General features: G+C 39.7%; 1 protein-coding gene across 2 annotated transcripts in view; it reads left to right on the top strand.

Moving 5' to 3' along the window:
* Nucleotides 1-12,686, top strand: part of LOC103464934 (vitamin D3 receptor B) — a 28,778-nt gene extending 16,092 nt beyond the window's left edge. For both annotated transcript variants that reach the window (XM_017304967.2, XM_008409347.3), the window contains exons 4-10: nucleotides 347-477; nucleotides 1,872-2,068; nucleotides 3,582-3,681; nucleotides 4,196-4,376; nucleotides 7,016-7,167; nucleotides 9,326-9,442; nucleotides 9,603-12,686. In XM_017304967.2, coding sequence (XP_017160456.1) covers nucleotides 347-477; nucleotides 1,872-2,068; nucleotides 3,582-3,681; nucleotides 4,196-4,376; nucleotides 7,016-7,167; nucleotides 9,326-9,442; nucleotides 9,603-9,856 — 1,132 coding nt within the window. In that variant the 3' untranslated portion in view covers nucleotides 9,857-12,686. The remainder of the gene's footprint in view (nucleotides 1-346; nucleotides 478-1,871; nucleotides 2,069-3,581; nucleotides 3,682-4,195; nucleotides 4,377-7,015; nucleotides 7,168-9,325; nucleotides 9,443-9,602) is intronic.
* The last annotated feature ends 70 nt before the right edge of the window (nucleotides 12,687-12,756 follow it).

The raw sequence follows: 12,756 nt of genomic DNA, 5'->3' as shown, positions 1-12,756 counted from the left end.
TATACAATTTCTTCACATTTCTACAATCGTCTTGTCACAATAAATTTTGACGTGAGACTTTTGAAGCTTGAACATGGAGAAAAGGTTAACTCTCTGAAGAAGTAGCTGTAGCATCTGAATACAAATGCACGCCTCACGTTACATTTTTACTTGAGACGAGTTGAAAAGCATCACGTTTTTCTTCCACTCGACAATTACGTGTTACTTTGGGTTGCACTGTCAGTGCACACACTGCACTTTGTTGTAACGTAACAAAAGGTGGAAAAAAGTTCAAGGGCTACGAAAACTTTTGCAAGGAACTGTAGACGTATTTTAGTAACCTTTGAAATGTATGTCATTTATTTAGGCGCAGCATGAAACGCAAGGCCTCCTTCACATGTCCCTTTAACGGCAGTTGCACCATCACCAAGGACAACAGGCGTCACTGCCAGGCATGCCGACTCAAACGCTGTGTGGACATTGGCATGATGAAAGAGTGTAAGTGGGGAAAAAAAAACCTGGTGACCCATATTTTTTTCAGTGCATGATTCTAACCCTTGTAGCTGGAATTTGTTTAATCTGATATTTGCTAACAAGAAGTTTTCAAGTATCCTTAAGTTTGATCCTCAATAGTTTCAAAGAGCCGTAGAAACACTGTAACTCTTAAAGTAGAGGGATTTGTTTAAATTTAGTTGCTGGGTTATAATTTTCCCTTTTGATTATTGTGTGGCTTTGTTAATAGATTATCTGGTTGGAAACATGAGCTTCTGTGTTGTAATTTACCCAACATGCTGTGTATAAATAAAGTTAATACCAGGGTTCGATCCAAGAGCAGCTTCCCACCAAAAGAATGTAAAGAAATATGTTTCCTTACTGTACTTCCATTACATCAGATCCGATTTCTGCAGAGGAGGGGAAAAAGGCAAAGAAAACAAACACCCTTTTTCAAGCTGTACAACTGGTATATGCATTCATCAGGACTGGTGGGTGGGGAGGGACTTTTGTCTGTTATGTAATCTTTCGACTCAGGTTAAGTACCTCTGGGTCTTTGCCCCTTTTTAGAGTGTTTACATGTTTTGTTTAAACAAGTAGAGCCTCTCGGCATTGTGTAAAGTATACCACATCTGAAGTTTAAACGCCTCATGTGCAATCTATCCTGGCCTCTTCTCGCTACAGCTTTATGTTTATTTTTATAGTCTGCATATGGCAGGCACATCTCGTCTTGTTTTCTGCTAATATCCGGATATTGTCCAAAGTTCTCTTTTATGCAAATTGTCTCAGCCTGCCAGGAGAATGTTTTTATTTCTTTTGTTTTTTGTTTTTGTTTTGTTTTTTCACCTTCCACCTTTTTTTTTTGTTGTTTTTCCTGGAAGTGTTGGCAACAGACCTTACAGTAAGCTTTATGTGAACAGGAGCCAGTGATGTGGCTGTTACTGTTGCAAAAACAGCAGCATGTTGTCAAGAGCCGGCTCTCTCTCTGTTTCTGTGAGCTAATTCAGCGGCTAGAACAACAAGGAGCAAGCGGAACAAAGACAATGTGTTCGGCTGTTCGGTGCAGCAGGGGTCTCCATATAGACCCATCCCCTCCCATTCTCTTCCTCCAGAGAATAACAACCTCCTTTCACCCAATGCAACATAAACATGCCTGTCATCACAGTGTTGAGCTCAAGTAATGCACCTTTGAACAGTTTTTGATATTTGGATGGATTCTGTTTTTTTTTTTTTGTGGTTATTTATAATTTATCATCCATTGGTTTACCTGACCGGTTAAGTTTTTCTTCTGTTTTATTTGTGCTATTTTTACCCAAAGAAAACTTTTTTTTTTTTTATCTGGAAGTTGAGTTTACTCTGGGTGTAGATTTCAAACGTCCCTCTCCGTCCTGGCCTTGCAGTCATTCTGACGGACGAGGAAGTGCAGAGAAAGAAGGACCTGATTCAGCGGAGGAAGGAGGAGGAGGCACAACGTGAAGCAGAAAAGGAAGCACGGAGACCGAGACTCACAGATGAACAGAGTCACGTCATTGCCACGCTGGTGGAGGCACACCACAAAACATACGACGACTCCTACTCTGATTTCTGCCGCTTTAGGGTTGGTGTCTCACTTGATTTTGCTCGACATCAAATCAGCACAACGCAGAGCTAAAATGTGCAAGTGACAGACTCACTTTAGTGATTTGCCATCTTGGCTTTCTTTTAAATTGTAGTCATAATACTTTGACTTTGCACTAAAATAATCCTGTGAACGATCACTTGAATGATTTCTCTTCTTCAATACTATCCACATAAACCAGAAACAGGCCTTTCATTTCTGTCCCGTTTTCTCATCCACTAAACTTCCTCTCATGTACATTCTTGTGACTTTTTTTGCGTAAATACAAGTGCATCTGATTAAGTTAGAATATCACTGAGAAGATAATTATTTCTGTACTTCATCAGCATTGATTCAGAGTGCTGTATGCAAGATTATCGCGGCAATGAAAATATGATAGAAATAATAATCACAGCCGGAAGAATATTGTGAAGAAAAGCTTGGAGGAGATTCACAAGTTGTCGACTGCAACTAAATTCAGTAGCTCCTTTCAGATGATTCATTCTTTCGTTAATCTTTGACCAAGCAGAAAAAAGTTGTAGCTTTAATGGTTAGGGTGCCGTTTAACAACTTAGCTTGTGTTTGAAGCACTTAATGTATTTTCACAGCCTGTCCAAAGACGGCTACACAGAGTTCAGGCAGATATAGGTAATTTTCCAAGAATACCAATAGAAATCATTGAATTATTTCCACAATCTCAGTTGGATAATCTGAAAGCGCACATATCCCACAATCAACTTTCATGATGTGAAAAGACAAAGGAATCCCTAATGGGGGATTAATGATTGCATTTTTAATCCAGCTCTATTATGTTGGGCTTGATAAGTCACCATACACAGATGTATCCAGGACATGTTTATATTTTTAATGCTATAAGAGACTTTTGAACCTGAAACTTGTCAGAAGTGTCTTACTTGGACTAATCAGAATATGGCTGCACGGTTTCTCAAGGGTTTTCTGCTGTAAAACTTTACGGAGATTCTGTGTTCATTTTCTATCAGGACATGGCAATACCTGCTTTATTGACTATTGCAGTACTGTGTTTGATTGGACTGCAGACTCGCCAGACATAAATCCAATAGAGTATTAGTGTCCAAATTCCCTCCTTAGGGGCTGCTGTCCTTCATGTTTTAAATTGTTCTTGGGTTCATCCCATCTGACTTATGAGTGGGTCATTAACGCATCTCTGCACAACTTGACCACTGAGAAAGTAATCCTACCAATTGACTAAGACGTGTTGGAGCAGGAACACTTCTAAAACATGCTGGGCTCCAGTTCTTGAGGATTGGAGGTGGACGAAACAAAAATGTCCAAAAAAGGCAAACAATCTGAAGACTGTTGTTGAAGTAGCCTGTGTGTGATCACTTTTTAAATCAAATTACTGAAATAAATATTTTCTTGATGATATTCTACTTTTTTGAGACACACCTGTATGAATTAATCTTAGGCTAAATGGCAAGGGAGGCCGTTTTTGTGGTTGAGCTTTCATAAAAGGCCTCCCTCTCCTGTGCAGCCTCCTGTGCGCGAGGGCCCAGTGACGCGAAGCGCGAGCAGAGCTGCCTCCCTCCACTCCTTCTCTGATGCCTCCTCTGACTCCTTCAGTCACTCTCCAGGTAAAAAGCTTCACAAATAAAAAACACTTATTATCCAGCAATGTGACCCTTTTTTATTTGAATATTCTAAAAAGTTATATCATGATATCTAAGGCAAGTTTTAGAAACATAGTTTCATTTTCCAGTTTGCTTTTTTTTTCTTTTCTTTTTTTAACTACATGGTGGATTATGGCACTAAATTAGCCTGCAGTGCTGAGAATCCAGGCAAATCCCTTCGAATAATAAGTACCATGCAGACACCTGACTCCCACTTGTAAACAGCCATTCATTAATGCATCCGTCACTAATGAAGAGAAGACGGCTCAAGACATGGTCTGAGCTTGTACAAACACACAGCAGGCAGGGGCAAATTATGGAGAACAACTGTTGCTGGCTGTAAATGCTCCATATGTTTTCCAAGCTGCTCTCCGCAACTCATCAAACCTTTGCTTATTTATTTCCTAATCATCTACGTGCCGTTGTGCGTCTCATTATTTTAATGCAGTGTTAAACATGAACTAATTTGTCGCTGCAGAGTCTGTTGACACTAAAATGAACTTCAACAACCTGCTGATGATGTATCAGGAACACGGCAACAGCCCAGACTCCAGCGAGGAGGAAGGCTCCAGCTTCTCGATGCTTCCCCACCTGGCTGACCTGGTCTCTTACAGCATACAGAAAGTGATTGGCTTTGCCAAGATGATTCCCGGTTTCAGGTACGACACTGTGTGCGTGAAGAATATCTTTAAGCTCAATTAAGAAGCAGCTTTCAACTTGCATTACCATTCACAGGACCTTTTAAAAATATTCACACCCTTTGAGATTTAGTCATATTTTGACTCAAAACTACTGTAAATTTGAACGTTTATCATTAAAGGTGACACAAAATGGCCACTTTGTGATATATTATGCTTTTATAGAAACCAGAAAAGTGTGTTGTACATTTGTATTCAACCGTTTTAAGCTGTTACCTCTGAATGCAGTCGTGCATTTTTAGCATCGACATACATGCTAGAGTTGATAGGAAGACTGATGGATGGAGCTGATTACACACAACGGTCTGCAATCCTGTCAGTCTGTGTGCGCAATCCTGAAAGAAAATGCATCAGGAGCTGCAAGAGACTTGAAACTGGGCCAAAATTCACCTTCCAACAAGACAGGAATGACTTAGATTTAGGTATATGCATGTTGAAATGACCTAGTCAAAGTCTGGATCTTAATCCAATTGAGAATCTACAGCAAGACATCAAAATAAATGTCAAAAACATTGATATCACAGATATTTCACAACCAGACTAACTGAGCTTTAGTGAAAAAGGTTGGTAAATGAGCAAACGTTCTCAAGTATGTGCAAAGCTGCTGAAGGCACAACACACAATGTTTGCATCTGCAATCTCAATATAAGACGGGGAACAAAGCACTGACTCGGACAGAGGCTGACATACATGCCAAACTTTTTAGATTGTACTTTTTTTTTTAAAGTACAATCTAAAAAGTACCTTTTTTTACAGTGTATATTCTTTTTTTTACACATTCATATTTGTGCTGTTCTATCACATTAAACAAACAAAATATATTTAGGTTTATGCTTATAGCGTGACAAAGTTCAAACGGTATGAATACTTTCGAGCCGTAAGGAATAATCAAAGCGAATGACTACATTGCATAACAGAAGAATTGTTGACGGTTTTGTTTTTGATTCCCAGCTGTGAACTTTGACCTGAACAGTACAAGAAGAGATAAACTGGAAGGAGGACTTTTACTGTCTATAATCTATTTTTCTTGATTTCATTTTTGTTCATTTGTTGTTTTTTGTTTGTTTTATTCTGACATACTTGGGAAAACAAAACCTTTGCTTTCCTAAACCTTTGGAATTGCTCCTTGTGTTAATTTATTTGTAAAGTTCATGTATTCTTATCTGAAAGTGACATTTGACACACTTTTGAAGACTTTGCTCACATATCTTTTCTGCTAAATGAATTGATTTATACCATAGTGTGGCATGTAGCCATGGTTAAAGACCATGGCAACCAGATTAATGATGTATTGTAGAATGCCTCACAAAATGCTTCGTCTCATAACACAGTAGACATTTCCCAAAACCGTGCTGCAAGTGTGACTTGTAGGTAGCTCTCCAAATGTCAAGAGTCAAAGTTTCCTCCTACGGTTGCTCACACACCCAAGTTATGAATCTGATAAGAATGTTTTTCAGTAACATCAGGAAATACAAGAAATAGTAACTCATTTAGATCTGTCCGTGGCGCCTTAAGACTCAAAGATAAAAAGAAACGAGATGAACTAACGAAATAATATACAAAATGTAATACAGTGACTCCCAGGTAAAGTATTGAAAATATAAATTTTTTTTCAATACTAAAACATCCTTCCTTTGAATGTAAAAATGCATCACATTCTTTGACGTTTCTTTTTTTTCTGTTTAGTAAAACTCAGATGAAGATTAGGAACATGTGCTTTGACGCATAAATGGGGATAATCCTATAATCCCTCCATTTTATCTGGTAATACAGACCACAGTCTCTTACATGGAACTTAATGTATATGTTTTTCTTTCATATTTACTCTTTGTCGTTTACACGTTGTTGTTTAAAGAAAGCCAAAATTAGAATCTGTAAGTCGCTGATCGGTGCATTGACACTCTTTTATTTAGTTTGTGCAGCAAAGATTATTTTCCAGAGGCTGTTTCTGTTATCCTCATGGAAACTGTTTCTTCTGGAGTGTGTGTGTGTGTGTGTGTGTGTGTGTGTGTGTGCGTGTGTGTGTGTGTGTGTGTGTGTGTGTGTGTGTGTGCGTGCGTGCGTGCGTGTCTGTGTGTTGACGGGGACAAACCCAATGTGTGTCAAAAGGTCAATTCAAAGTCAAGGCAGAAACAAGCCAGAGCCTGTATGTTCCTAAAGGTTTCATAATAGGTAATGGACGTGAAAGATCACCTTAGACATGTTTGCCCTCTTTGAATCTGCTTTCTAATCCCTTTAACAACACCCTGGGTCCTCCCCTTGACTTCTCCATGCCTCAGCTCATAACTCCTGTTGGTTCATTAGCAATATTTAGAAATATTTTTGAGAGAATTGTTGTTACCGGATGAAATGTTTTAACTAAGCTGAATCCTAGACGTAGCAACCTGTCCGTGTGTCAGCTTGCAAACAAAACAAACAGTTTCGCGTTATCTTTGAGAGTCCTGAGTAGCCTTGAACTTCAACTGCATTTCAAAAATCAAATTACGAAAGAGCCGTGATTTTTCTACACCAAACTGATGAGGTTTGATATAATTAGTAGTAGGTTTTACAGTTTTATTAGCCAACTCTGTTTGAAGTAAACCATGCTTCTTTTATTCCAGGGAGCTCACTGCAGAGGACCAGATTGCTCTGCTCAAGTCCAGTGCTATCGAGGTGATCATGCTGCGGTCGAATCAGAGTTTCAACCTGGAAGACATGTCCTGGAGCTGCGGTGGGCCTGACTTTAAATACCAGATCAGTGATGTCACCAAAGGTCAGTCTGAAAGCTGCTATATTTGATTTGTCAGTTTGACTGCTCTGAAGACGAGCCACTGTTCAGAGTTATTTACAAACTAATGCATATTAGAAAAAAATATATATATATAAGTTAAGAATATTGTTGCAAGTATCTGTATCAGTGGTTATAAACAATACACACAGTAACCAGAAATGCCTAGGTGTTCACTCTTTTGGGACGAAGGTGCTAATTTAGTTGTCTCTGCATAACCAGTCTTGCATATCTCTAGCCCTTTGGGCATGGCTTTCCTGTACCGCTCAAGCAGGATCTCTTTCTGCGATCATGTAAGGAATGTCACTCCCGACCTACTCCTCGTGCAAAACAACAAGTGTGTGAACCAGCAGGAGAAGCGCTGTTGTGCTCTTATCTGTCACTGAGGACTTTCGGTCACTGAGTGTTTGCCAGAAACATGAGAGAACCGACGTGTTTTCTCGTGCACTAATCAATAGCATGTGCATTCTGTACTCTTCACTCTTTTGTGAAACATTCACAAATGGTGGACTTGCAGAAAAACCTCTTTCAATACAGTTTGAGAAAAGAAATACATGCTTGCAAGGGTGTTGTGTGCATTATGAGCGTTTTTCTGGATGCTTGTAATGTAAGAAAATTGAAAGTGTTTTTCTTTTTTTTTTTTTTAAAGATTGCTTAATGTAAAGTAGTGGTAGTCTCAGAAAGGCTGGGAACTTGATCTTTTCAATTCTGTATCATTAAATAACAATATACAGCATTTTGCTTCATAATGTTAAACTTGGCTCTTTTGTCTCCATTACTTGTAGCATTTTACACTGACTTATCTGTACTGAGTTAAAAGCTGAGCTCTGTGTCTGTATATTTATCTCTACTGGGCAGGTAAGATGACCTTTGCAAGATATTGTTTTATTATGTCAGTGTATTTGCATAAAAATAATGTTTTCATGATATAGCCACTCATTTAAAACTGAAAAGCAACATCTATTCCTGCTGCCGCTAAAATATTATAATACACTCCATATTTCTGTCATAAAACTTGACCTTTATTTATTTATTTTTAATTTTAATACATAAACTAAAGCAGGAATATAAACTAAAGATATTCTGAAAGTAGCTGTGGTTTTCAAACGCTTATTTTGCAGGATATTTGACCTTTCCGCTGCTCAGCTCCTTAGAGGATCATAACGGCTTCATATTAGCAGATTGATTGTAGCTTGCCAACTGCGATGGGTGGCACTGCTTTACTTTACAACCCTTGGCTCTTCATGTTTTTAGTGAGTGGATATATTTCCAGAGACAAATTTGTCTTATTTGTAAGTGAGGAAAAAGTTGGAGTGATATTTATTTTTTATTTTATTTTTTTAGTTGGCTGACCAGAAATGGGCAGAAACGTGCAGGGGAGGGGCAACGTTGTATGTAACAGTGCAACGTCAGATGCTTACGAGATTTATTGATGCCAGTAACCAGCCCATGCTTGATAAAATCAAACTAAACATACAGTTGTGCAAATCAGTAATTGCCCCATCACATATGATTTTATGTCAAACATAACCAGAAAAGATTAAAAATCTATTTAAAAAAAAAAAAAGATTAAAGACAATCAATACTCATTGTAAAAATTAATTATTAATGGGAATTATTCACATCTTCTGTGTTCATTTTGTACAGCCTGAACCAGTTTGTGCAAAACTTCAACAAAACACTTAGATAGACCCTATTTGAAAAGGAGGCTGAAAGATCTAAAAAAGCAACACATCATGTCCTGATTAAATTAACAGGTGAGACAAAAATTCACTGACATCTTATCAGTCTGGCTTATGAAACCATTTCTGAGGTTTGGTGATCTAGCAAAGCACAGCGAGAGCCGCTGTCTACAAACGGGGTAAACATGGACCAGCGGTAAACCTCCCCGCAGCGGTCAGTCGACTAAAATTACTTCACATTGACGGCCCCATCCAGCGCTGCAGGCCGGTGTGAGTCTCGTTACACCTGGCACAAAACCAACGCAGCATTTCAGGGAAAGAACGTCTTACCGATCGGGACAACTTGCTGTAATGGGTGGAGCCACGCACGCCGGCGTCCGACAGATAGACTCGCGGAAGAGTGCCATTAGTTTGTGATCGTAAACTTCACCAGATTGTAATTACATGCTCGTCTCTCGTAGCGGGCCACACCCTGGAGCTGCTGGAGCCTCTGGTGAAGTTCCAGGTGGGTCTGAAGAAGCTGAACCTCCACGAAGAGGAACATGTGCTGCTGATGGCCATCTGTTTGCTCTCTCCAGGTACTGTGAGGAGAGGGAGAAAGGCGTGTTCTGTACGCTCTGCACAGGACATAGAAATATTATTTGCTTCATCCTCGTTTCTGTTTACTTTCTATTCCTGCTCAGTCACCTCTGGAACAACCATAAATATTTATTTATTTTTTTCTGTCATCCGACGCAGACCGTCCAGGTGTGCAGGACCACACGAGAATCGAAGCTCTCCAAGACAAGCTGTCGGAGACCCTGCAGGCCTACATCCGGCTCCACCACCCGGGCGGACAGCTGCTGTACGCCAAGATGATCCAGAAGCTGGCCGACCTGCGCAGCCTCAACGAAGAGCACTCCAAACAGTACCGCTCACTGTCCTTCCAGCCGGAGCACAGCATGCAGCTCACTCCGCTGGTGCTGGAAGTGTTCGGCAGCGAAGTCTCTTAGAACCCGCCGCCGAGAACATCAGCAGCGGGTTGTAAAACGGACGGAGAGAGCCGAGAATGTGCTGGATGGACTTTAAGCTGACGTGGGTTATGGAGCAAGAGGAGCAGAGAAAGTGTAGTGCGTGTGTGTGTGCGTGCGCGTGTGCGTTGGTGTGTGTCTTCATCTCTGTAACGTCTGAAGAAGTGTGTCTTGTTGCAAAGGCCAAGCTTGTGCGGTGAGCAAGCAGATGTTAAATAACAAGGGAATGTCATGTACTACAAACTAAGCTATCCACAGGACATTTGCCTATATATCTATATACATGTTTTTCTACTTATTTAATTCAAACCGCTGCTTTAAGATGCCTGGACATTTTGACATTTTGTTGCGTGCACGTGTTGTGTGCACCCAACTTTTCACAACAAGCATCCTCAGTTATACATTTAGCCATTCAGTTCAGCTACCTCTTCGTTTTACTGGGTTATTTTATAACTACATCACCTCGGTGAAAGAGTCACTTTCACACAGACAGTTTGGATACCGCATATCTCTAGTTTACCAGTGCATAAGCAGTGCCTGCACACAACTTTGAATCTTTGGTCATCTTGAAATTGTTTATTTTTTATTTTTATTTTTTTGCTTCTTTCCAAGGCAACATATGAAAATGACTCTGCACAATTTAAACACATGCCTTTCAAACTTTCACCAAAGGTATGGTCAAGTAATCTAGAAACGGCTTCCATTACTGCTGCTCCATGGTTTGCTTTCCTCATGCAGCCACTCTGCAAGTTGACTCTAATGAAGGAAACTATCATCATACGGATTTATACTGCAAAATCCAGAGCATTCTCTGTGATTTAGCCAGGTTTTTTGTTAGGACTTTGATAAGGTGGCTGGGTTTGAGGTGAGAATTAGCCACTAGTTGCATTAGCTATTTTTACACTGCTAATTATTGATCAAACCGAGATCTCTTAATGGCTTGTAACTCATCAAAGTATCTTTGATTAATCTATGGTTTGATTGTTTATTTCTGTGTTTATACATCTTGCTATCTCATATATTCTAAGCACTGTTAAGCCACCACCCCTCTGCATCCAGTATATTATCACAGATGTTTAAAGGGCTAACATGCCAAACCTAACTGGAACTGTAAGCGGAGGCCAAAGCTGGGGGCCTATCTTCTTGTTTATATATAGCTGCATACTTTACTTGGACTTGGCATAAATATGGAAATAATTGCAATAGTTGTTTTTTGCGCGTTTCGTGTCATTTCGCCTATAAAAAAAAAACCCAATTCCATGAATTGTTCCTATCCAGTATGCCGTGAGCTCAGAGGGTGGAGAGCTTGGGAAGCTGCTTCGGACCTCCACAAAATATCACACCCCTTTCGTTTCTGACTGGGAAGTGGATTTTCTAGAATGTCCGAGGGCCGGGTGGTTGCAGAGGTGCTGTGCACCTCCACAGCCTGGCCCTCCTGTTTGATGTTGTATGCTGCGCAGCCCTCTAGTGGCTGCATCCTGTAAATACCAGGTATATATATATTTACATATATATTAAAAATATATAATGTCTGCCGCTGTACATAGGGCTACAAGGATCCTGAAGACTTTTTTTTTGTTTTTGTTTTCCTGCCCCAGAAAGAAATATGCAAACGCAATTTGATTCTGATTTATTAACACTTTATTTTGAAGCACTCTGTTCTGTGTTTGTTTTATTGTTTGGGTATGTCCTTCAGTAGGAAAGATCAAGAAATGGCTAAAACAGGGATTGCTTGTGTGTTGGACTGATTATCATCTGTTTGGTGTGATTTCACTTTGCAATGTAAATTTTTAGTAAGAGGATAAGCTGCTCTCAACATATAAGCCATATAAATTGCCAAGTTACACCTGCTATATTAAAGTACATCAAACTGATGACTCTGGAGACCCTGGGAATCATCATGTCCTTAGCTAAAATGGTATTTATGAATGACTTTAGAAACATAAGCTTGTGTATTTATAGGAATCTGCCTCCTCTCTGCTGTAAGTCGCCTTTGGCTAAAGCTTTGCCAGACAGCATCTAACGACATATAAACTAAACTGCCAAGAAACTTAAGCATTTAAGAACTGAGGCCAGTGTTGAGAGGCTACATGTGGGATTTAGGTTTGACCTGTAAAGATGACATGTCCTTTCTGTTGAAGCAAGTCTCCCAAATAAGTCATTTTCACACGTCTCTACAATAGCAGTCCATTTAACCACAGACAAATTTGCAGACAAATAAGTCAAAGGAAAGAAAACAATGTCTTTTTGTCTATTTAAGCTAAGAGTGAACCACCACCCCATGTCCAACAAACAGGACCCTAGAAAAGTCTCCACACTTCTTGAACCTTCGGATTTTGTCACGTTACGGACACAAACTTTCACTTGTTTGATTTTATGAGAGAGACCAACACAAAGTAGAATATATTTGGGAAGTGAAAAAAATGTATTTTATTTTTTTTTGATGGGAAAGAAATTGGTGTTGAACCCCCCAAAAATCCAGTGCGCCTGTATTTAGCTTGATCCATTTCCCATCATGTCCTCCTCAGCATCAAGCGAAGAAAGACGTTACCACAGCATGATGCTGCCACCACCATTTTCCACCTACGGGATGCTGTGTCCCAGATGTAAGTTGTTTGCCACACATGGCGCTTTTGGAAGTAGGTGGAAAAAGAAGCATTTTGGTCTCAAGCCACAGTAGCACCTTCTGCTACATTGTTTACTGTGTAATTTCTTTCCACTTCTCAATTGTGTGCAATTTTGTGTTGGAAAATTCAAGTTTGAGATTGTAACCTGACAAATGTAAAAAAAAAAAAAAAAAAAAAAGATAAAAGATACAGTGGGTGTTTTCTCTTTCGCCATTAGTAGGTAAATGTAACTACATAAGGAAGATGGCGAAGGAA

This window comes from Poecilia reticulata, chromosome 5 (genome assembly GCF_904066995.2).
Source record: "Poecilia reticulata chromosome 5, P_reticulata-male-v2, whole genome shotgun sequence".
In the NCBI taxonomy this organism is placed as follows: domain Eukaryota; kingdom Metazoa; phylum Chordata; class Actinopteri; order Cyprinodontiformes; family Poeciliidae; genus Poecilia; species Poecilia reticulata.
Note: the sequence above shows the minus strand (reverse complement) of the source record. Positions and strands in the feature narration are given on the sequence as shown.